The 27,451-nt window shown below is 30.6% G+C and overlaps 1 protein-coding gene across 2 annotated transcripts; it reads right to left on the bottom strand.

Annotated features, from left to right (window-relative positions):
- Positions 1 to 14,576: 14,576 nt before the first annotated feature.
- LOC116775147 (facilitated trehalose transporter Tret1-2 homolog) lies at positions 14,577 to 18,385 on the bottom strand. Of its 2 annotated transcripts, none has more exons than XM_061524660.1 (9): positions 18,288 to 18,385; positions 17,129 to 17,358; positions 16,720 to 17,040; positions 16,530 to 16,641; positions 16,369 to 16,446; positions 16,039 to 16,256; positions 15,771 to 15,953; positions 14,903 to 14,996; positions 14,577 to 14,752 (listed from the first exon to the last, which is right to left on the bottom strand). In XM_061524660.1, the coding sequence occupies exons 1-9, from the start codon at positions 18,322 to 18,324 to the stop codon at positions 14,616 to 14,618; spliced, it is 1,410 nt and encodes a 469-aa protein (XP_061380644.1). In that variant the 5' UTR covers positions 18,325 to 18,385; the 3' UTR covers positions 14,577 to 14,615. The 2 variants fall into 2 exon arrangements, with proteins under 2 accessions (XP_061380644.1, XP_061380645.1); XM_061524661.1 differs by having other exon boundaries at positions 16,545 to 16,641.
- Positions 18,386 to 27,451: the final 9,066 nt, after the last annotated feature.

Genomic DNA, 27,451 nt, shown 5'->3' with positions numbered 1-27,451 from the left:
TTTTTTTATTTATTTATTTTTTTTTTTTGTCTACAATATTATTATTTATTAATTTTTTTTTTTTTTTTTTTTTTTTTTTTATTTTTTTTTTTTTTTTATGGTTCGGATCCGCACGCCAAATGCATCTTTTATAGTAATATATCTCAAACTAAGTGTTAGACAATCACATTGCTAGCAATGATTAATGGTAATGCGTTTGAATGAAGCAATTTGAACAAAATGAAATACGCTCACCGGATAACTATTAGGTAGGCGAACCGTCCACCTAACTGCTTGCTTAGTAATTCTGTGTCGTCCCTCAGATGCTGTGAAGTCTCATCGTAGCTGGTCATGTGCCACATTCGTAGCTGGTCATGTGCCACATTTCGAAGTCATCCACGGTCTAAAATCACTTTACAAGATATTAATCATTCTCAATTATTTTCTGGATTTTGTATAGTTCACAAAATTTTAAATATAGGGATATCCGATTTCTGGGGTTATATTTTTATTATTACAATATCTCCCTTCTGGAATCTTTTAATCGTAGCTCGACCTCTCAAAAACCTAGCTTTGTATCTTCTCTCCGCCTCGACCATCTAAATTTTCCACATGTATTCTTATCACGTAATAAATCTGCTCCGGTTAATATATTAGTAGTCGTTTCAAAACCTGGAACTATAGAAAATTATTTCTACATTAATAACTATTTAACTATTCATTGAAATAGAAAGGTCCCATCTCAATCCACGCAAATAGTTTACGATTTGTTTTCTACTCCCAGAGATTTTATTTGCAATTGATTCTTTTATACGCACCACTGCAAACTTGCTTTTAATTTAGGGTACATTTACCAGTCGATATTGAATTGAAATTTGGCGTCATCTTCTTTTTCTCGTCGGAAACACGATTCAAACGCATGACCACGGTTAGCAGAAAAGGAACAGAAATTAGTTATATTTGCAATAGATGTATTTGATCAGGATTTTGGAGTCGAGTATGCTTTCGTTTGACTTACAGCATCGTTTTTGTAGAGGCACTGCCGTGTGTTAACCAGACATGTTGCAAATATTACTATGAAGAGTATGTCTATTGTCGTATTTAAATAAAGCAATGGTCTCAGTAGTTTGATATTAAAATCATGCAAGTTCTTATAGATCGAGTGTGTACCTTTCTACTCAAGTCTTCCCAAGGCCTCCCTACGCCATCTCATGGTATTCTTAAGGATACAGCAAGGACCTGTGGTTAGCTCAAGAGTAACACGCGATTAGTTCAGAGGTACTCTCTCCACATCTGTGGTGTAGACTTGTCTTCTCACGGCTCCACAAGGCATCCCTACGGAATCTCATGGTTCTCTTATGGATACATCAAGGACCCGTGGTTAGCTCAAGGGTAACACGCGATTAGCTCAGAGGTCACGCTCTCCAGATCTGTGGTGTATAATTGTCTTGTCACGGTACCACAAGCCTTCCCTACAGAATCTCATGGTTCTCTTCAGAATACATCATGGACACGAGGTTGGCTCAAAGGATAATAACAAATGTTAGCTATGGTCTCACGTAATGCCTCTTGTGTAGATGTTGCAACTAACCAATCGTCTGCACACTTTCTAGCTCGCTCCTTTAAAAGACTTTAATTCTAATGTCGTAGTTACTGATTTGGTACGTATTTACAGCCGTAAAGATGCGTTTGAATCAATCCCGAACACACACACTATCACCGGGATCAAAAGATGATAAAATTAATATGATCTTGTTAGTAATTTTAATCGTATCCCTTGTTTTTTTTAGTAGCAAACGTTCGGTCACGCTCTGCATTGTTGACATCATTTGCATGAAAGACTGAGGAGCGTTCTTCATTACCCAAGTTCTCCGGATGATTATTTTCTTGAGCTGGATCAGGATTTACAAATACACTAAGACCGGCAGTAACTGATCACAGGAGCGATCCCACTTCTGATATCGGATTTTATTATAAATTCATTATTTTAAAGACAGGACGCCAGCCTCGCTGACGTCTCTAATGTCACTTGTTTCAGTAAGTTCCAGATATTTTAAAATGAAACTTCAATTCTTCTAAATGTTCTTGTATTTCTCGAAGGTTCTTCATAATCACATTCTTTATGCTCCGCACTCGCTGAACTCTGCAGTCCCTTGTCGTGCGTCCAGACGTCATATTTAAACCAGAATTCAAACATAGTTCTATTCTCTTTGATTTCGTTTTACTTTTAACAATAGTAACGACGACCAATAAGGTGTTATAATAATTGGTGCCAGTTATTTCCATGTTGCATCCGTCATTGAAGCTGCTTGCGCCGATATATACATTTAGCGAAGCTTTGATGTAAAAAACTAAAAATCTAAATTTATCAGGTCAGTTATAATACAATTAATATAAATGTGCCCTTAAACACAAGGTATACTGACGCTTTTCTTGGGTGTAAACAAATGGGATAGAAAATGTGACAGATTTTTTTTCACCCGTGATGCTTTGCCTCATTTTGAATTCATCTTAAAGGAAGTACAATTAGAGTAATTACTACAGTATCCAGACAAAATTAATACATTCATCTTTTCTTTTGGCACTTTTCCAAGTATAAATTTTAAATTTCAAGAAAGTAATTGAGGACGTATAAACATATATTTCATTGGCCTTAATGGAGTTAAGTTTCAATACAACTTTGTAAATTTATAACGCTATGATCTGGATAAAGCAATGTAGTTTTTTCTTATGGTACTAAAATTTAGTATTTGTATGTACATTTTCTCAGCTCCTTGTATTTAAAAAAGTTGTGTACGGTTCCATGCAACTACAATACAAGTGAAAATATCTTCGGTATATAAGCATTCAAGTGTGTCTGTTCTTTATTTTTCTTTACCTTTACTGCTTACAACGGCGAAATCAAATAGGCGAAAAAAAAACCGAAAAGTTTTATTTTAACGAGGAAATTATTTAAAAAATATATTTGTAGGGCGAATAGTACAATTTAACATTACAGTTTTACATGAAATTTATAATAAAAGGCTTTATCAGTTAAAACAAATCCCTCTTTCCTCATTTTAGAATATAAATGAGATTACTTTACATGATTGGAAAAGTTTTGAGTGTTTGTGGTTACGCATGAGTGATAGATTTATTTAGTGCTTCGATACAATTAAAAACATTAATTCGTATTATACATGTTCTTTGAATAAATTAATAGTTAGCATGAAATTACGATTATATTAAAATTAGCTTCGTAGAAATTTATATTTAATAAATGCATATTGTATAGGCCTCAAATAAATCTGAGCAAAGCCAGTAATTTTTGAAATAAAAATATAAAATGATGCTGGTATAACACTTCTATGAATGCAGTGTTAAATAAATCCATTTTATACTCATATATTATATTATATAATATAATATATCAATTAAAAGTTTAAGTATCGATTTTGAGTATATATGGTTTGGGTAACATCACTTATTATTATGTGTGACGTTGCTACCATATTATCGACGTGGAAAAGACGTTTTCTAATATCATAAAATATTTCATGATATTATTATTCTGACATGATATACGACATAGATTGAAATTTCGTATATAGTATAAGAAATTGTATATGTGTACCAAATATAATATACATAATATCCAGGTGGTTGTAGTTTATCCTGAAACGCATAAACAATCAAATTTTATTTTCAATTTAAATGCATCACATTATTAAGTGAAAAAGCATAAAAACATTTATAATAAAAGTTATTTAAAAATCATCAAGTTCCCTTAAATTCTACTTAATAGAATATTGAGTAGTAATTAGATCAAACACTTGTTCCTGAAATGCTTTATTAAAGATATAACTTATCAAGACTGTTTAAAATTTATAAATATTTTAGTAAAGATGTCGACTTACAAGACTCAGTTTTTTTGTGAGAAACGACTATTAGGGATGTTTTTTTTTTTATTAGAATTTTCCAATATCTATTTATTTTAACCTCTTTTCCAATAAAAAAAATATGTAATATTACTTACTAATTTTTAAACATTTTTTTAGTTTTAAACACTTTTATTAATATCTGCAACAGGTTGAATCAATAATGTCTTCCCTAATGTTCCTTTTTGATTATTGATTCTAAGTAACGACGAGTTAACCTATATGTATAAATATATCGTTGTTAGTTTCACTTTGATGCAACTTACATAACATGCGGTATTTGTTTTCTAACAAACATTTTTAAACTAAATAATTTATTGAGTGTAACGAATATATATATATATATATATATATATATATATATAATATCTAATCTAGGTCTTTTGAAAAATACCATTAACATAAAAAAGCCAAGGTAAAATATCATATTTTTAGAAGCTTATTATTTTTGAAATTTTATTCATTTATTTATTTTATTGATTTATTTCGGTAATCCAATTGATATATCTAAACCTTTACTCCACAGTACTTCTTTTACTCGACCAATTCTTCAAATTCACCTTTAAACAATAATTTTCGAATATTTGTTCATATTATTATATAAGTCGTGGTGGCCTGGAGGTTAAAGGCCCGCCTCTCACACGTGAGGGCGCGGGTTTGAAACCTGGCAAATACCAATGTTATGTTTTCCGAGTCATATGTACTTTCTAAGAGTATTTAGACACCACTGACAGACGGTGAAGAAAACATCGCGAGGAAACCTGGTCTTATAGTTTCAAATTATAAGACTGAAATCGCCAACTCGTCTTGAGCAAGCGTGATGATTAATGCTCCTTCCTTCTTCTTCTTGCATGCTCCTGCATGCTTGCATGCTTCACCTTCTCCATGCGAAAAAGAGGCCTTATCTCGGCAGTGGGCTCCGATAGGCTGATGATTATTATATAAATTGCTATTAGACAAATTTTATTATTTTTAAATTTTAATTTGAAAGAAATGTGTATGCAATAATATATTGTATTATAATTGCTATTTCGAGTCATATCGAGCACGAGACGCGATGATTAATTTATGTAATCAATATTAGTTATTACAACAAAATTATCAAACAATAAATCTGCTTCTTATGTGTATTCGAAACTGATTTAAAGTAATATTTGAAGCTAAGCTTGAAAAAAAACCTATGATACTTTTGCTATTCTTGACATACGAGTATAGTGTGAGGGCTATAAAAAGAAAGTAATGTCCTTACAAGATTGACGATTCATATAATATTTCTTGTTTTTTTTTCATAATTTTTTCATTCTGGTAATAGAGAATTATGGAAAAAAGATTAGATGTAAGTATTTTTTGTATGAAAATAAACATAAATGTATCATATAAAGCAATCGATACACAGTTACGATGAAAAAATCAATCGAATTTTCTGCAGACATCAAATTTGGTAGCTGTCCGTTAGAAAGGACTAAGGAGTTTTCAATGCCCTTTGAAGTAAATAATCTTATGAGAACAAAATCTGTTTTTGAGAGGTCCAAGAGATAACCCTTTATCCGATAAACTTAACTCAATAACATTTCTACATTAAATATCCAAAACTGTCATTAATATTGGCTGTTATTATTTGTGCTCTTCGTGTTCAAATTTAATAATATATGATCCGAATGCTGTTAGGAAAAGGAATGAAAAAGTGTTTTAGAAAATTAAAGGATATTTAAAAATAAATAATATTCGATGACGCTTGAAACAGAATTAATTTTGTGCTGGAACGTTAATTTCAAATTCTATAACCGCACGTCGTTTGAGGTAACTCTATCGACACTGCAATGTTTAAATATAATATCAAAGCGCATAGTCTACTCGACATCAGAGCTATATATTGTTTATTTAATGTATAGTAAATTACTGTACTAATTTTTTCGCGCGACTTTATCTTAATATTCTTCGGAATTGGGCTCAAAGAAAAATTTATGAAATTTTAATGAAACTAATATATTTTCGGATGTACTACGCGGATTTTTTTTTATTTTAAAACTACATAATCCCGACGTTTCGGTTACTTTTCAGCAACCGTGATCACGGGCAGACGAGATGTGAATGTCTGTCAGTCGGTCCTTGTTATTTATCATCTATCCCCATCGATTTCTTAATTTTCTGGCGTACCGCTCTGGATGCCGGCAGAATGCGCTTACGATTTCACGAGGTCATGCGGTGTGGTCACGAACATGGGATTTTATATTTTTAAGGAGGGGGTCCCAGGTGTTGGAGAGATTCCAGCCATCTTTTCTATTGAAATTTGGATATTTTTTAATTCCAATAGCGTCGCGGATTAACCTCGGTATGTACCTGTCTTTACGAGCGAGGATTTATGAAGGGAGTTACTGACAAAGTAGGCAACATCTTGAAGAAGATTTCGATCAAGACTATTTACAAACCACATAAGAAAGTGAGCCAATTCTTGAGACCTATCAAGAGTACCATTCCTTTGCAACAAGCGGGTGTATACAAACTCGATTCTTTGAATCTAGCCTCACAAAACTTCCGAACTTCGGCAAACGGACAACGGGAACAAAGTGGCGAACGTTCTCAACGTTTGATCTCAGAGAAATCCCGAACTTTGGCGAACCGACAACGGGAATCATGCGCTGAACGATCTCAACGGTTTTCCATACAAAATGCCCGAACTTTGATAAACCGAGAACGGGAATCAAGCACTAAATGATCCCATCGATTGGCACAGAAAAATGCGTTATCAGCAAGAAATAGAACTTGAAGGCAACTTAATTTATTAAATGCTGCATTTGCTTATGATTATATCCTTGACTATACTGAGCTAAATGATATAGATATTGGCAGAATGGATAAAATATGTAACTTATGCCAAGCAAAGAAATGGGCGAATGAAGCTCCTGGACTGTGTTGTAGTGGCGGCAAAATAAATATACCTAAAATTCCGGAACTAACTACAGTTTTAAAAGAACTGATAACAGGCTCACATCCATCATCTTATTTTTTTATGAAAAAAAAAAAGTAAATTGTCTAAAATAATAACAGAAATTGGAGCGGACAAAGTGTTGGCTATAATTCACAGAGCTGAGGAGGTTCTTTGCAAAAATGAATATGATGCCTAAAATAATTATTTCACGCGAACGAAGTCACGGGCACAGCTAGTTGTAGATATTTGGGAAAACCTCCGGAGAAAGGTTCCACATCGTGAACTTGCGTGAAAATCATGTTCGCGATGAATAATGTTATAATAATATTTTTATTGTCAGACTTGACTACTAATTATAACAACTTAAGTAAAATTTTCTCATCAGCAGATTTCAAATATTTATTGTTTTCGTAAACTTAACAACTGCAAGTTTTACAATTGGGATAAACAAGAATACAGAATACTTTACTGAAACAACATTACCCGTATTTGTTTGAATATTTACAATATTATTTATGTTTATGAAAAAAAAAATCTATAAATGTAAAGCTTGTATTGTAATTCTTTAATTGAGCATCATAATAGAATATAAACGTTTTAGAAGTGTGTTCCTTTTATATGTGTCTGTAGGACATAACATATCTAACAAATATTAACTTAAAGGTGATACTGCAATAGTTATTAAATATATATAAAGCCCATAAAAATATTAAAGTAACCCGTGTAATGCGTAATGAGTAATAATAAGTATTAGGACAATAAATTCTAGCTTTATTTTTATATAATAAATTAGAACCAAAAGAAGAACAAACTTTACACAAAATTATTCATTAAGATACGGCTTGCGTTTAGCAGCGGACGGCAATAGACTGACGTGATTGATTGATTGATTAAGATTTACAGCTTAAGTTTAAATTGACAATTTTATTGTAAGAAAATAGTTTTTTTACTCTTAGTTTAAGTTGTGTCTTTATCTTAAAAATTATAGAATAATATTATTTGTTGCTAAAAAATATTTTGTGTTATCATAATTTGAACAACCTGTATCAGAAATTAAAATAACAGGGTTTATAAATATATGATAAAAAAACAATATGGTTGTTATTAAGTAATAAATAATGTTTTTTTTTTATTTGTTTCTTTAACTGATTCGTATAACAAAATGAATATCACCCCGTGCCACATAATATACATGTTAGAATTTCAGAATTTGGATTTTAGGTGTGGATAACCAAAATTTGCACTTTCGCTTTACCGCTCTATTTTAGAGACAACCGAAATTTTAAGTCACAAAAAATTGAGTTAAAGCCTTTGAAGTCAATTTTAAAGCTAACAATGTTTCTTTGATGGTAATTGTTTCCATTTAGTTAATAATATATCTAATAAAGCAAAACATTTTCATATTTACATATTAGCAAATAGAAAGAATTTTTATGACAATTCTTAATTTATACCAGTATAATGTACATTTAAAATATATTTAATACCAAACTATTTTATAAAAATCATATTCTTAACACTAATTAGGAGAACGAATTATAATTATTTTAAACTTTGAAGCTTTCTGTTGATTCATTTGTACTTTGATTAAAAGGCTACTATTATCATTGTTGACGACAATTTGTAAATTTTTGTCATAACTTTTAACAACAGAATTTCCTAAACTTATTTTAATGATGAGTTCTATTTTAATGATCAAAGAAACTTGAATGAAGCTAAGTAAAATATTACACGAGTTCTTCTTCCCAACAGATTAGTAATCTAGAATGAGAAATTAAATACACATTGTTTGTATTCCTACTTTTGCTTTCAAATTCTCATAATAACGTTTTAATGTTCTGTAGATTTGTGAGCAGTCTTAGGCAGGTCTCCATAGAGAATATCTATATCTATATCTGTGTAAGTCTGGCTTAGTCGGTGTCATGGACCTACTAAGGTCGGTGCATAAACCTGCATGACTACGAAGTTGTACCTCACGGTCAACTTTATTATAAGGTATGGGACCCTGAGTGATATATTGACACTTCGACAATTCTATCGGAAAAAATTTATAACCCCGAAACCCAACGCTATCTCGGGGGAGTCAATTATGTTGTCCAGCGAGAACATCATAATTGACTCATTGTGTTATTTTTGACGTCGTTGACATCATAATTGCAATAGCATAAAAAACAGCTTTATCTCGATGAAAAAGTCATGTTGCGTATTTATATATGTGTAAAGTTGCAAGTGTTCTTAGCATGCACTCTGAATATTGACTTTAAATACAAAAAACACTCTAGTTGGAAGTCAGGCCATTACCGAGAGTAGATTTAAATTCCCTAGTTTTTCTGTTTAAGTTGCAAACCATTTTGCTTATTTAGAAAATATTAACAGCGTAGTCCAATAACTTGACCGAGTCGACAATTCTCTAAAATAAGAGAGCAATTTATTATCTCCAGTGAAAAAGCCAAACCTTCGGGGAAGATTTTGGATCTCACGAATGAACGACAGCAACATTTTCCAACTTTCTCAGAACATCCCAATTTAATTTAGAAAATCAAGAAGCTGGTGTGACCCGATCATCAAGTCTTTATCATGATACAGAAAAAAAAACTGAGCAGATTTGTGGGTAAAAAATCCAACCACTTTGAAGAAGCTACTGGACAAGGCTGACAACACAAGCCGGAATAATTGTCACCTTATAGGTCGGTGATTCTCAGGGAAGAAATTCTTATAGGCAGTTGTATGCCTTGCATGGACCAAGACCTAGAAGTTTATATCCATAAAAACAAATTGTCTACACTTTATTCTAACAGCGCTCTAGTCAAAAAGTTGAGATTAATAGAGAGTTAAATAATATTAATTTATATGTGGCGATCCCCTTATTAACAATATAAAATCCCATGTCCGTGACCACGCCGCAGGACCTTGTGACACCGTAAGCGCATTCTGCCGGCATCTAGAGCGGTACGCCAGATCATTAAGAAATCGTTGGCGGTAGATGGTAAATAACATGACCAACAATACAGACATTCACATCTCGTCCGCCCGTGATCACGGTTGCTGAAAAGTAACCGAAACGTCGGGAGTATGTAGTTTTTAAAATAAAAAATAGTTTAATAATCTGAGACATATTAGTTTCAGGTAACATGTTTAGCTCTACCTATAATATCGCACCTGTCATCTTCATTCTTTTCTAAACCTGTTATCCAATAATAAGCCAAAGTATTATTTTAAAAGCTTTTTGAAACTATAAATAGTGACGTTAAATAGAAGTACACACTTATAGAGCTGTACTTCAAACTCCTGTTTATTGATCAAAGCTTGTGATGGAACTTTCAGAGAGATAGCTCGAAATTTAAATACCATCGGGTAAAAGGAAACCTGTTTATAGTTTAAACCGAACAAAATTGGGATCCGTAATTGTAACTAAAATATAAAAATTATATTATAGTAATCGTATTTTCATTTTTATTTTATCAACAATCCGGGGCTGTTTTCTCAAAACATAAATTTATCGCTAACCCTAAATAGCACTAATCTATTTAAATTAATTTAAAAAGTCTGCAGTTGTCCGTCTATCACGACAAAACTGGTAGATATGAGTAAAATAAGTTATTTTGTCATCACTACTAGAACCTCCTTTTTAAAAAAGGTTTAAAAAAAGTTTCTTGCTATTACGGTTTAAGGAAATAATTAATTTTATAAGCACTGCGTGTTCAATGATGTTTGTTTTGTTGCGCATCCGAAAACTTGCTTATTATGTCATACAACTAATGAATTAGGGTGCAACTAATTAAGAAATAAGTAAATAATTAATGAAATCTGCAGGTTTTATCTTAAATGTATTACTTATAATCAAGGGTACTATTCCTACTTTTTTTTAAGTTACTGGCAATTCAAGTAAATAAAATTAATTGTAAACTTTTTATTACGACTAATAACCACAATCGTCTCGTCTGCCTTCCGTTATTGGATTGATGGATCCACTACCATTAAAGATGAAGATCTTCGTTAGCTGCAAGTCCAAGATGAGAGTACCTATATATAATTAAGTAGCAACATTTTTTTAGTTGTTTGATGTAAACAACATTGTACGTATAGGAGAAAAAATGAAAAAAAATACACATATAATATGATGTACTGAAAAACACTGTTACAGATGATTAAATAATTTATTTTTATGTAAAAATATCTAAAATATTATTATCGTGAGTTTTTAATGGGTATAACTACATAATCTTCAAAGCATAATATTTTATATAAAGTACTGTGCTTCAATAAAATCCAAAGCGACATCTGTTGTAGAGTAGCAGTGGTATTAAAAACTAAGGAATCTCGATAGCGAATTAGTTAACTTCGGTATACATAGAGGACGTTGACATCGTAATAAATTGATAATGAAACCGTCTAAAAAATTTCCACGAATATTAAAAAAGTACAATAAACTTGGTACAAATATTTCAAAGAGTTGAAGTAATAATATATAATTTATAAGACCTTACACTAGATTGCGGGTAATACCTAGAAAATATGTTCGAAAAAAGAGAAAAGAAGATCTGAAATATAAAAATGTTTTAAGAAGGCAGAATAAAGTTTTTTTGTGTACCTGTTTATGACACTTGTTATCAACGTTTTTTGAACCCGATACTATTAGGAGTTAGGCTCTATACTGTCAGGAGTTAGAAAGTTGATTGTAATTGATTGTAATCCTAATTACCCGTATTAGAATTACCCGTATATTGCTGTTTTACTAAAAAATATATGTAGAAAATCTAAATAATTTCAAGAAAACTATCGGAAATTACAACGACCTTGAACAAGTTATAAATTATTTTGTGTTTTACCACTGTGACATGTCCAATAAAACAGCACAAAGAGAAAGTACAACGATCGCGTTAATAGTTTAATTACTTCTACTCATGGCCAAAGCCGAAACGCTTCACTAATTTGATTTCTGTTTCAGATAATTGTAAGATTGATACGGGGTATAAACTTCATACTTATTTACATACTTACAACTGTTTATTGGATTAGACCAAAGTTCTGAAGCGCTAAAGGACCATTTGTGCAATTATTTTTATTAGCATTAAAGCAATATTAACCACGATTTAAACCTGTAACATCCGGAATTACGCGCTCCAGTAGCTTTATTTGTTTTTGTCTTCAATGACATTTTCGTCACTTTTATAACCTAAAGATTACATATTTTGGATGATGTTGGATGCTGTATGATACTTCCATGGTCATGATAGTTTATGATGGTGTCTATCGATAGCACAGCGACGACCAGGTGTCGACTTTCTATATTCCAAAGGTTTTAATTGAGATATTTTCTAATTTAATTTTTATTTCGCTAAAGCACGTATTGTAATCCAATTATGTGGCTACTAATATTGTAAAATTTCACTGCATATCAAAAAAAGCATGATGCTAAATGTTCAAAATTGTGTTATTACGTGTTCGAGAAATCTTTTTCTTTGCTTTGTTTTTGTAGAAAAACTTTATTTTTTTCTACATTAATCTAATTTTTTTATAGGGTTTATGTTACAGAGAAGATTTTCCCGTCATACCTATCTAATTTTTCGTTGCAATTCTGTTTTTAAGCTCCTTAAAAAATCAAGGAAGCCAAATCAATATCAATTTATACATTCCAATGCATTCTTTAAATAAGTTCTTTAACTTTGTAACTAATAATATAACAGTGAAATAAATTATATGTAAATTTTTCAACTTGTGTTATCCACGGCATAAAATACAAATTGTTTCTTATAAATTACTCAAGTAACAAAAATAGCGACTACTATATATAAAGACGTTCTCATTAAAAGTGCCATGAAGGATAAGAATTTTAATTGCGTTTCAACAATTTCTACTATAAAGATATTAACAAGTTAATTTAAGAAGAGATCCTTGATCAAGATATTGTTATTGCTGCGTAATGCATGCTAAATGACAACAATAGCCCTGCGCTTTCACTATGAAATATATTAAAATTTAACAAATTGGCTTCTCTGTAGGAAATTTTATTTCACAAACATATTCTTTTCATTGTTTTTGATGTTTGTTTGTCAATGTAAGATAAAATTATTAGAACGTAAACTATGCTTTCGTTGACCTCATTAATGTAGATAACTTTTATTTGCTCAGATCCTCATAGCTTTATTTAATCAAAGATCTTTAAGTAAATTACATAATATATTATATAAAAAGATAAACAAGAAAACCAAAATGGATCCAGATAATACTCGTCGCTGTGATTATGATATCGAAAAATAACATCTTAATAAATGCAAAAAATAAACCGATAATCAATATACTTCGACTTTAATACTTCTTTAATAATTTATTTTTTAAGGAGTTTTTTGCTTAATTACACTCATAACTTGAATGTCAAACGTGTATCAAGATTGGTATTATCAAGTTTTTTTCTTTGAATATCAACTTATCATTCACTTTAATTAAATTAGTCCTATAATATAACTTGTGTGTAGTAAGTGAAATTTTATAAAATTATTTGTTTTTACCCAAGAATACTTTAAGTAATCTGGATAATGTAAACGTATTTGTAATCATTATTAGATTTGTTATTACTTTTGTACTTTGCTTACCCTCTCACATAAACTTGCAATTCTGCAATATTGATGCAGTAACTAGTGATGACCACATAGACTAAAGGTCACAATTCAATTACCCGATATGGAAAAACCAGAATACGTCTCAGACATGTTAATATCGGAATATAGGATTTTACAAGTGCTATACATTTGAGAAATTTAATTAAGGACGTAAAAAAAATAATAGGATTAAAACTTGACTATTATTTTTGCACACAATTATTTAGTATCATAATTATTAATTTTAAATAATATTTCTAAAATAAATGTCTTCTATGTGTACATATAAGTCTTGGTTATATCAGCTATATGTCAAAAATTTCCTCGAAACAAAATCAGTGGCTATTGAGATTATACGGAACGAACAGACAGACAAAATTTGTAAAATATATTATTTTGGTATTTAAACTGGTTAGTTTGTGTGTAATTTCCAAATGCATTAAATGAAAAGCGTTTATTAATTTATTCAATTCAACAACATTTATATACAATTCACTCCAAAGTTATTTGTTTGTATATATTAAAAATTTTATTAGAAAACATATGAATACAGTAACAAATTATGCCAAAAAGATTTTTTCACTATTTCCTTTAAAAATTATTTTTAATTACAGGAAAAAGTGAAACAAATTATGTAAATATATTTTTTTGTTCATAGGAAGATATAGAAGTTTTATTGAATGCACTGGTTTTTAGCTCCTTTTTATATTAAGTACATATATATATATGTACTTAATGTACGAGTATGTGTATTTCTTATTTTTGTAAACTTTTGTTTCTGAATGTGATATAAAATATTGGGTAATTTTATATCACATTCAAAGGCTCATGCAAATCCTAGTTTAACTTATATTCGTTTATATTCGTAAATTTAAACATAAACATAGCACTTACTAAATTAATATACTATTAATGCTATTCTATTATTTTCAATAGAAATACATAAAGAGTAAATTATGAAGAAACACAGTTATTCGTATAACATATAACATGCTCATATAAAAAAATATTAAGAAAAAAATTTAATGTAATATAAAAAATATATATATATATAACTTTATAGGAATAAATTTAAAATAATTTACTATATTATATAAAATGATGTCGTCCTCTTTGTGATAGTTAAGTCTCATGTTTTTTTAACCTCACGAATCGTCACACATTATATAATTTTAATTCACACGATACTACTTAAAAAAATTTTTTTTCCAAAAATTTTAGTTGAATTACATCTACTGACAAGTTTTTTGTTTCTGGAAGATAAATGAAGGCGAATACCGCCGTGAAGACAGAACAACCGGCAAAAATAAAAAAGATTGGTCCCAGACCTGAAAACAAAAGGTAAAATTATATTATTTGTATTCTAAATACTTTTTAAAATTAAAAAAGAATTTAATATGTAAATGTTTAAGATTTAAAAAATATTTCAATATATTTTTATTTAAGGCAATATTTAAATATACATTTGAAATATTTACCAAAAGCGTTGAAGAGTGGATTAAACATAAAAAGTATTACAAAGGTACAAAAATAAGACCACTCAAAAATAAAGGTGGTGGCAAAACTTTTGATCTGAAACATAAGAGAAGTAAACAATACCAACATATTTTATACAATGTAAGATGTATATAAGAAATAAGATTAAATTCAAAATCGTGAGTACTCATATATATTCGAAATGTCTTCGTGTTAAGGGCCTTGGGTTATTTAAGCGATTAGACGGGGTTCAGACGAGACTGACTTGTGACATATACGAAATATTAGAGTGTAAATAAATGTCCGGGTATCCAAGTTTACAATTCGTCATTATTAACATAACGAGAATATTGTTTTACATTTTGCAACAATTATGGAACTTAAGAAAATGTAAGGAAAGAAAAGTATTAAAAAATATAATATTTTATCTCAATCAGTAAATTAATATATTATTTTCGATTTATATCATTGCACTTCTAACGTTATAAGTATCTTGTTTTTATTACTGGATATTCCTTCAAACTACAAATCCTCCTCAGAATGTAACTCATTTTCCAGGTTATTAAATAAATTTTCCATAACGGTATCGAAACTCAGGTGTAAGTCCCAAAAATGGTTAAAATTTTTTGTATGTGATCTCGACACTGTTTTTCTTAAGTTTTATTAATCAAATAAACAGCCTCTACTTTAGTCTTGTTTCTAAAACAATACTTTAGAAATTGTGAATAACATTTTTAACTTGAAATTGGATTGAATAGTTTAAGCAATTGGAGAGTATAGGATAAACTTTCATTTTCAACAAAAAAAAATCCATAATTAATTAGAAAATTCGAGACCCTTTGTTAAAAAGAAAAGACGACAAATAGTTACCTCAGGAAGAAATATCTCTCCCGTTAAAACGTATGGCACAGAACCAGCGCCAAAAGTATAAGTCATGGAATAAATATAAATGAAACCTGCTGTCAACCAGCCTGGACCCCACTGAAATTGTATTTGCGTCCCTAAAATTAGACACATCAGACCAGTGACCAGTGAAGAGCCTATTAATAACACCTGAAATAAATATATGGAATAAAGATTTTAATTTTTTACATTTTATTACATTGTATTTGTTATATCTTTTAACTTTATTACTTACTCTTCGGCCAATTGCTTCGACTAAGACGGCTTCAACGAAGCCAGATATTATGATTGTCAAGGCAAATATAATAGACGATAAAGTTGATGACATGCTCGGAACTGCAGTCGCAAATAGTGGTTCTGCGTTTATTTGCACCACAACCAAGCCTTGAAATATAGATGTGGTAAAAAGAATGAATAGTACGATAAATGCTCGACGAGTAGAAGGCGAATTCCCTTAAAAAGACATAAGAAATCGTCTTAAAAAAATTATATCAGATATAATATGTAGAACAAACAATTATACAATTAATATTGAATACTTGGTCATTATCGTTAGTAAACCTACTTAAAAATTTTAATATTGATACATTTTTCTGGGGTGCTTTTGTGTCTGTCTTTAAGCTGTCCTTTTCTGGAATGTCATCTGTAAAAATATTTTTGTGTAATAAAAATATCAGGGTCAATGAAAATCAAATCATTCCCTTAATTTTTAAGAATGTATCATACTTATTTTCATGTCACTTGCTATTATAACTTGTCTTAAGTTCTCTAATTGAGTTTCTATTTCTTTACAATCAAGGTTAAGTCCTTTATAATAGGTGATGGTTTTAGCAGCTTCCTGTAAAGTATTATATCCAACATATATTTCTATGATACATCTAATACTTTCTGATTACAAAAAAAGACTAAAACTTACTTTTTCCAAGCCCTTCTTCATCAAATACAAGGGTGATTCTTTTAAGAACAAGAGCAATATCATACCAATGACCGCCAAACTCAGTCCTATATAGTTGATTATAGTATACTCTTGTGTACCACCTATCCAATATGATAATAACATTCCTAATCCATGGAAGATTACACCACTGGAACTGAGGGCTCCTCTGATGGATGGTTCACAAAACTCATTGATGTAGACCGGAACGATAGGAAATATACTGCCACTAAGACCGCAGAGGAACATCGCACAAATAAACGCTTCAACTCTTTTCATTAAAACCAATAATATCCAAGCCAGCTAAAAAAAAAGGAAATATTTATTGCCTCTGAAATACAATATTTATTTAAAGATATTTTCCACGGTATCCAATATCTAGAAATCGTACCAATTGTGGCAAAAAGAAAATAATTAAGGAACGCTTCCTTCCAAATTGGTCCAAAAGATAACCACAAAATGGAGTTATTATAAGCGTGCTAGCAGACGAAATACTTCCCATAACTGAAATTTCAGTTTTTGTCATAATTCGATTTAATGGTGTATTTTCTGAACCGAAGAGCTTGATTGTAGAAGACGGGAGTGTGTATAGTAGGCCCAAGGTCGTACATACGTAACTTACTGTAAAAGAAATTTTTGTTGGTAAATTATTTTTAAATTAACCATAATTTTTAATTTTGATAAACCCACATGATGTAAATGAAATTGTGATAAAGCAAAATTAGAGTAACGCGAAATAAAATTACTGAGTCGCCCAGTTTCGGTCAAACCGCATCCGGCGAGGCCCAGGGGGTAGTCCGAAAATTTAGGTAGTCCATCAATGTTTGCTATAACTATGCATTTTATAACTATATATTATATATACTGCAGAAAAAAAATCATTCGTATTTATCGTATTTATTATACACAGATATACGTGAAAATATGAGTATAAAAATCATTAATATTTATAATTAATATATCGGCCATTTACATTGAATTCTTTTTTAAGCAATACTTACGTCATTATATTTATTCTCTTACTTCATTAAATTTATTATATAGGTTAAATTGTCGTTCCAATATGTGATGAGAAGAATATTAAAATGTTCTTTGAAAAAAATAAAACTTTATTTTATAGGAATACAACGCTAATAAACTATTTATTAATTTTTTTGAGGTCTTATCCCAATTTTCTGCTTAATATTTTTTTATATTTCTACACTACAGTATAATTTTATATTGTTTTATTTATGATTAAAATAGATTTTTCCAAATTTAAGACATTTAAATCGTTTATTCACATTATTTCTTTCACTGGGGTTAGTTTAATAAATAAAAATCGTAATGGCATACGGTTTGTTTGACATTGTTATGGAGTGGTAAGTTATTATGTTTTATTTTACAATATTTATAATTAGTTATACATTTTTTTTTATTACGAACACACAAATAAGTTTTAAAAACCCTTTATAATTTTTTTTTGGAATACTAAAAACATCTAAAAAATTATTTTAATGAAAAAAGTCTTGAAAAAAAATTAATTAATACACTTTCACATTTCAACTTACTTATTGCTGTAGCCAGTAGTTGGTTAATTATACTCATTGTGATATATTTTCAATAAACTCGATAACACATTTGACTCGTGCTCTGGCGTACATCGAGGTAAAAGTGCAGATTAATAGTTGTATGTTAAACGAACGATAGTCTAAGTTGTTATTCGTACAAATTGATCGGGTTTTACTTGTTATTCAGATATCAGACGTTTTATGGAAAGTGATAGCTTATTTAGTTGTAAATTTTTGTACATATCAGGACAGTTGGAAGGTCACTAGATACTTTGAAAAAAAAAAAATTCTTTTAAATCCACAACATTTTCAGATTTATTTAGAACTAGCTTTACCCGCGACTTCGTCCACGTTTCCGTCGTTTTCCGTAAAAAAGTAGCATATGTCCTTCCTCACGGTTCAGTGGTTTTGATGTAACAGACAGATTAACTGTCGTATTTTAGTAGGACAATATGTCAATCCACAATACTTTGGAAAAATATAAGGAACCGCAGAATATTATTATTAATAGCTGTGGGCGAGACTCCGTCAGCGTGTAACTCCTTATTTGTTATTAAGTTAAATTATTGCTAACATTGTCTAGATCAGTTTCACATGAGGCTTAAGTACCTATGGAACGAAAATCCTTCAGCGCAAAGCTTCCGGGTAAACTATGTTGAAAGTTAGCTCGTCCGGCACGTGAACATAAAGATATCTAGAGCTGCTAACCCGGGAAAGAGTCTACTCCATCAACATGAAAAGACTGTCATTCGGTACTTGACCCTCAAGAAGCTCCCGAGTGATTTTATCCCACTTGGGATTGGTAGTTAAAGTAGTAAATAAGTCGTTATGTCCATTTTTGCTTACGTAACAAAAAGCGTCTTAAGTACGTTCGGGTGTGTTGGGTGAACCACCAGAAAAGAAGAGGGTAACATAACTAAACGGCCCATATTCACAGTAACATTATCTTGCTGCATGGCGTCACGAAGGTGCACGTACTCTTCAACACGTAGCTGCCTTTGATCCTATCAAATGGTAAACCTGACCTTGTATCTTAAAAGTAGGCATAAAAGGACCTTCTGAGATTTTTTGGGCACCAAAGGATGTCATTTGAAATGCATTATTATACAGTACAGGCCTTTCATTTTATCATTTATTTCCCCAATAAATTCACAATATAAAGTTGCTTCACCCACTGGAAGCTGCTTGTCAAAAACTATTATTGCAGTTTCATCAGCCGGTTCAAGTCGTACTTCCACCGGATTAAGTGTTGAAACTGAACCCCCATCATTGATTTGGAGTCTTACACTTTTTAAATCCAAATCTAAACTGTTAAGCACTATTTCTTTTATTTATTGTACATAACGTATATGTGTAAGTATTTATGGTTAAGTAATTTGCATTAAAAGGGATTTTTGCCAACTACTTTATCTAGATGTAGTCCATTTCGTTCTCGGCACTCCTGCTACCTACAATTACTACAATTTTCTATCACTGCCCGGTAAGTGCATCAATTGACCACGGATTTGTTTTGTAGTCTTTAGACTGTGCTTACAGTATTATTACCTTATTTAGTAGGCGTAAAATAACAAGACTATAATATCAAGAGTCTGTTTAAACGAGTGTCTATTACAGTACTGAATAATAAAATCATGTGACATAATATTTATAGTAGGCACAAAACTTACCCCTTTTATTTTTAAATTGCGTATACACTATGATACGTAACTATTTATTACAAAAAGAAATTCACAATAACATTTCACACTCTAAATATATATTACCTGCATACAAATTAATTTATAACAATGTAATTAAAACTATTTCTTGTAATGCAATAATAAAAATATAATATAATATAATTCAATGTATATGTAGTCTAAATTATAACAACTAATAAAAATATATGTATAAATCTTTTAAAGTAACACTCATTAACATATACTCATACTAATTCAAATTCACTTCACACAATCACTTATGAAGTTGGACTTGATTCATCTGTCACTGCTGTCGAAGTGGCGGCACTATTTCCTGCCCCATTTTGAGCTATAATGACGTGCTCGTCTGTGTTTTTTTGTGTAGCCACTCTTATGAGGGAAGAGGGGGAGGAAAAGTGGGAAAGGAGGGAAAAGGGAAGGGATAGGTAAAGGTGGAAAAAGGAAAACGGTAACCGGCTCACTCATTCATCGGACGAAACACAGCCATTAAAGACTACTTCACGCCAATCTTCGGTGAGAGGGTGGTAGTTCCCCGGTTAAGCCAGCCCATGTTCGAGCTGCAATGTTCGAACTGTAACTTGACCACAGCTAGGCTCTTCTACCTACAAAATTTGCTGAAGAATAAACTATAGGCTTATGAATCATATATACAGTTAATGGCCTGCCTTCTATTAGAGATCGAAAGTGTTTTATGGCTATATATATAGTCAATAATTATCTGTCATGCGTGGTGTAAGGTTGTTGAGCTTCGCTTAATATATTTGAGAAAAATCATAATGGTCTTTATGAATTACCTTCTTTTTAAAAACAGCGCCTGCGCAAGTACTCGAGCAATCTGTCATTAGCGCGATTGGACAATCCGGCGCTGGAAAGGACAAGGTAACAGCGTTTTTAATGCCTTTCTTACATAGTTCAAACGCTTCGATGGATTCTTCTGACCACTGAATTAAACTTTTATCTCTTTTCTTGGTGTTATGTAAAAATAATTTAATTTAGCGTGACTTTCAGAGGCTTTAGGCATATAATGTCTATAAAAGTTTATTATTCCGAGAAGATGACGTAATTCTTTAACCGTTTTCGGTCTCGGAAATTCCGATAAAACCTTAACTTGCTCTTATAATGGCTTCTAATGGTTTCAGCCCTTCTTTCGATTCTCGAATTCCCAGAACTCTAACTCAGGTTTTCCGAACTCGCATTTGCTAAGATAATAGTTATACCTTACTTACTAAGACGATTTAGTACTTGTCTAATGTGCTCCTTATATTCCGATATTCAGTTTGACGCAATCATGACGTCGTCGTAATAGATAAATATAAAGTTTAAGTCCCGTAATATTTCATCGCTTAAAAATCTTTGTAAAGTCTGGGCAGCATTTCTTAAACTCACATAGTCCAAAGGGTAAAGTTATGGCAGTTTTTGATATATCCTGTTAATTATTTCTTATATTATGGTAAGCTCTGTGTATATCAATTCTCGAATATATAACTTTGCCATGTAGGAGGTAAGTACAGTCCTGAAAACGAGGTATTGGATATCAATCTGGTTTCGTTATAGCGTTTAACTGTCTATAATCACCGCAGGGTCTTATTTCTACGATCTTCTTCGTAACTACATGTAATGGACTAGTCCAATTACTTTTTGATGGTCTACAAATGCCCATTTCTTGCATTCGCTGAAATTCGGCTTTAAACTTACTGTAGTTATCTGGCGGTAGCGGTCTCGGGCGCTTGTAAACAGCTGTACCCGTAGTTTCTATATAGTGGACGATAGAATGTGTTGGAGTTTCTTTAAAGCACTTATGTTTGGTAACGTTGGGAAATTCACATAAAATGTTACTGTACTGATTTTTACAATTTATTTGTCTAGCTGAAAGAATTTTTTTTAAAGTTACGGATCCAATAGTTTATAAAATAGCACTGATTCGATAAGGTTTCATTTACTTACATTTATTAATAGCTTATAATGACTTAAAAAATCAATCCCTCAAACAGGTTGCTTAAGGTCCGCCAATACAAAAGCCCAACGATATGATCGACGTAAGCTAAAGTCCAAATTTAAAGTTTTTTCACCATAAGTTTTTATTTCGGTGTCATTTTGCGGCGTAAAGTTTATAGTCTTCACACCCGTTTTAATATAATCTGCGACTATTTAATGGTAAAACCGAAATGTTTGCCCGTGTTGAGTAAAAATTTTATACCACTATTGTTATCACTAATACATAGGAGGTGTACTGGAATTATGGCGCAAATCACCGCTTGCGATTGCAGATCATTAAGTTTTCCTTATTTTGTAATTGTAATCGTGATCGTGTTCGATCAGCGTCTCGTCGAACTATGACCTCTGTATGTTCCTCGTCTATTCCTTTGTTTCTAGATATTAGAAATTTTTAGACTTAATTTTGCTATCACGGTAATAATGAATGCGGTGTCACTGCTGGTGCTGGCGCTAGAACTTGACATAGCTTGAACTTCAGCTACTTGCAAAGGTCGTGTTATTTCCATAACCTTGTCGGCAATGGCTGCTAAAACACCTCGAACTGATGGAGGCAGATGCCCTTGCCACATTATACTTAATGTCTCGTCCAAAATTTTTATACGTGCCAGGTCTCTCATTCGCCATAAAAGCTGAGTTGGTTTCTGATCCCCAACTTCCATTTCACTTAGTAGTTTTTGGAACTGTCTAATTTCCGATTCTTCGTAGAACTTTAACAATCGTTCTTTCAGGGTATCATATTTCTTTACTTAAGGCGGCTTAAGCAGTAGGTATGTCACTGACCTACACTATGGCGTCCTTACCTAATTTGGTGAAAACTAAGTTAAATCGCGCTTCATCCGATTACTTTTGAGGTACAAGGATGGCTTTGCATTTAACAAACCAAAATCGCAGTTGGTCGCACCAAACTTCTGGTATTCTGGATGACACGGTAACAACTGCCAATTCCAATAGATCACTTATGTTGTCTCCTGCTATTTCTTAAGACGTCATTTTTTACTTTAAAAATAAGATATAATACACAGGATAGCACCTTATTTAGTAGGCGTGAAATAACAAGACTATAATAGCAAGGGTCTGTTTAATTGAGTGTCTATTACAGTAGTGAATAATGAAATCATGTGACATAGTATTTATAGTAGGCACAAGACTTAAGGTATCTCCATAAGAACAGGTCTATTAGACTCAAATTCGGGTTGCATGGTGGCCAGGGAATATCTTCTCTTCGAGATATCACTTTGTTAGGGAAAAGTTGACGAACGACGAATCTTGTTGAAACAAAGTCCGGGTATTAAAGTTTGAAAATTCCGACAGACTGTTCAAAATTTTATTCAAAATTTATTTTCCAAGGATTTATGAGATAAACTGTGTTTTATGTTCTATTCACAAGATTACGTAAAGTATAATTATTAAAAGATCTCAGTTTTGAAACACATTTTTTAAAGAAAGGCAAATTATGATTTAATTTAAATCATCATAAATAGATTTTGCAATACGAAATACAAAAAGTAATGACACCAGCTAACGATATTTTTAGTTATAAGCATTATTTGCTTGCTAATTAATTGCAATTTCTGTGTACACTTTATTTTTATTCTTATAAATATCTTATTGTGCAATTTGGTTAAAGTGATTATTTTTGCATGTTATTCAAAATATTCTATCTTATACTAATATAGCTACCATTTGTTATAAAAATATGTTATAAAATAGTAAGAAGGTATAAATAGCCTTTAAAATTTAATTTGTATGTAACCTTAACAGTGTGTTTAATTTCTTGTACTTATATCTTAAGATAGACTTATATAACATTGGGATTATTATTAAATTAAGAAAATTTTGTCTTGACCTATCAAATATAGAATTTTCATTTCTAAGTATTTTTAATTATCTACTAATTGTTACGTCACATCTTCATCTGGGTGTTCCACGCAGACAAACTAAAGTTAAAACACTCGCCCAGTCTCTGTACTATATTAGTTTGTAAAGATAAATAGTTCACTGAGGTCACAGACAGGGAGTCTATAAGAGACGTTAAGATAATAAAAGAAACTAAGAAAAATTAAGGTTGTAAAAGAAACCCTGCAGCTAAAGTTATGAAAAATTCCAAAAAGTTATGATAACAGTAAACTAAAAATGTCTAGGAGCAATTCAACAAAGACATCACAATTTTAAAACAGCAATATTTTAGTTTTTTTTTTTCAAATAAAACTGAGTTTGCTGGAATGAAAATACCAACTAGATTGTGTCTCAATTTTGTCCATTTGAAATCGAAATGTTTAAAGTATGCTAAGATAATCGATATGATAAATTTTTATAAAAATACGTTAAGTCATTTGCGTTAATGGCAGCATCCATAAATCTTCACAAAGTTGCTCATTGATTAATATCAGTAAGATATAGCTAAGTGTTCTGTGATTACAAAGTGCTTTTTTATTAAATAACATTGAATTTATATGCCCATCTGTCCCATGTCAAATTATAGCAAAAGACGTCTGCCAAGTACTAGTTGTAGAATTTCAATGCTTACTGAAGATAATGCTTTACGATATGTGTTCTCGAATTAGTGGTTAAATTAAATATTGATCTCAAATTATAACGTGAAAACAGGAGCACAACTGTCCATGCAGCTTGTAATTTACTGCATTCTAATAGATAGCTACCGATTAAAATTACGCGTCTTTTATTTATTTTTTATAAAAGTCAATAATTCTTCTCAAAACAGATTCACTGACATTCAAGTGTTTCTTCACAAAACTGACATAATATTTTTGTATCGAAAATAAGTCATTAACGAACATTAACAATGCATAAAATTATTCAAATTCAATCCTTTAGACGTGTTATAAAAGCGCGACGTGCGTTGAAAAACAATTTATTTGCGCGTCGTTTTATGCAATATATTATAAAAACATAAGTAAAACAAGTCCTTGCCGAGGCAGTACGCGTCATCAATTCGGTTTATATTCTTTTGTAGATGTTAAAAAAATGTTCCCAATTTATTTCGAATAAAGTTGTTATTGTGTTACATTCGTATTTACACAAAAACTAATAAATAAAACGAAATTATAATAAAAAAATTTAGATATTGAAAAATGTATAAAGAATTCATAATTTATACATTGAACACAAACACTCCAAGCGTAGAATGCCATAAAAAGAGAAAAGCATGTAAATTTTATCATTTTTCAAGGTCACGATGATAATAATAATTTCATTCATTGGGAATGTTTAAATTAGTTGATGTCATAGTTTTTATGACCTATACATTGGCATGTATTAATTATATTATAATAAAATTGAATATGACTAGTATTTTACTAATGATTTTATTCTAAATATAATAAAATATAGTTCTGCATCGTATCAAAGAGTTCTTAAAAAATATTATAATTTTCATTTAAGTACTATCTCTAACTGCTTTACTTTTAAGACTACTTAACTTAACTTAAACGTATAAGACATACTTTATATTTTGCATTTAAATTATGTAAATGCTTATTTCCATAATTATCTTACCTGTTTAGAAGCCTTCATATAAAACATGTTGCAATTTTGCAATATTCTTATTATTTTGTATAAAAGTAATAATTACATATTCAATAATGGATCCACAGTTATTTTATGTATGATTGTCTACAATCTATCTTCTATGCAATCATTTTTTAGGTAGGTATTTAATTACACAGGGTAGACCTTTAGTGGTAGAGGGTAGGTTAATTAAGAGAGTTATATATGGAATGTTTAATTGTATTATATATATAACAGTTGCTATTTTTGTTATTTTAAGATTTTATTAAAAACATGTTTGGGACTGTTAAAAGAAAGATTTTTATTTAAGTTATGTTGTTTTACATAAAATGGTTCTTCTGTGCAAGTGGTTGAATAAAAAGAAGTCCATTACAGTGACGAGCAGTGGCAGATTTGTCGCAATAGATTTTACTGGCACAAAGTTTCTTTACTACTGAAATATTCTACACAAAAAAAAAATAATTACTTTAATTGTAATTTGAAAAAAAAGATAAAACATAGAAAGAAAAGTTGAAAAATAACTAATATAATTTCCATATTTTTGACCCAGTTTCATCAAACTCTGTTTTTTAATAAAAACGAGGCATTCACTGATGAATCTCCAAAAATATAAAAGTCTGTCGAAATATTTACGTCCCACGATGAAAAGTGAACAAAGCATTATTAAATGTTACGTTTAAATGTGCAATGTCAAAAAAGAGTCGTGGGCCAAATTTCTCATCATATGAAAAAGAAATTTTATTTCACTCTATTAATAGATGTAAGGAAATGGTTGAAAATAAAAAAAAAACAGCTGCTGTTACTATGGCTACAAATATCAGGGTTAGAATTGACATTTGTGTTTCGATTATACAATAGATTAGCAGTCCGTAAGCCATTTGACGGACCTCTAGAGCAGGTATTAATGTTCTTGCCTGGTTAAGGCACCTAAACACACATTACACGCTCGATACATCTAACAGTCTATGAAATACTTTGACAAGACATCGTTTATTTAACATTGTTTGGTGAAAATGAACCGTAATGAATCAAACAGATTTTGTTAAACAATATTTTTTTTTTAATCTGCCAAAATATTCAGTTGTATAATTATAATTTAAAAAATTAAACGTTGATAAAGGTTTCATACACGACTACAGTATCTATGAAATTGTTGTTTATAGAGATTACATACTAAAATTTAGAAAAATAGGTTAATTACATTAAACATTCTTGAGAAATAGACACATGACGTTAAAATTTAATTGTTTTGTTGATAATTCTCTTAACTGTTACGAATTATTTATTAGTGTATACAGTCGTACTATATGTGTATTATATATAGTAAAAATTCAGCGCATTGCTCTCTATACGTAGAAGGTATATGAGAAAAATATACCTGGCTTTATAACTTTATGTGGCTCTGTCCCTGTTAGCAATGCGAAGAGTTTTGTGTTTTGATGTCCAATGGCCGAACGTCTAATATCGAGTATAGAGAAACATTTTTGTAAGATGATAACCTTTAAATATCGAAACGACTTTATTATGATACAAAATAAACCAAGAGTTCTCTAAAATGTTGCTTTAAAAGTCACGGGTACATTGACTACAACAATGAATATTCATATAATTCAATATATTAATGTTATTAGAATTTAATTAGAAATTATGATTGACTCTTTTAATAAATATATATAAGAATTACAAAAAAATCAATCCATCAAAAGTAATCGAAAGAAAAAATTTATGAATCCAATTTTTGGTCTTAAGTTATGTAAGTTCATTTTATATTTCAGTCAAATATTGAAGAGAAAATCTTTAAAAGCAGAACATAATATCATTTCCCTGAATGCCATATCTCATATGGATTGTAATAGGATCATTAAATTTGAAATAAATCCTTAAAGCTATATCTACGTACAAACTTTTAAAAACTCGTTTTAAATTTGAATAAATAAATTA

This window comes from Danaus plexippus, chromosome 25, assembly GCF_018135715.1.
Source record: "Danaus plexippus chromosome 25, MEX_DaPlex, whole genome shotgun sequence".
NCBI lineage: Eukaryota > Metazoa > Arthropoda > Insecta > Lepidoptera > Nymphalidae > Danaus > Danaus plexippus.
Note: the sequence above shows the minus strand (reverse complement) of the source record. Positions and strands in the feature narration are given on the sequence as shown.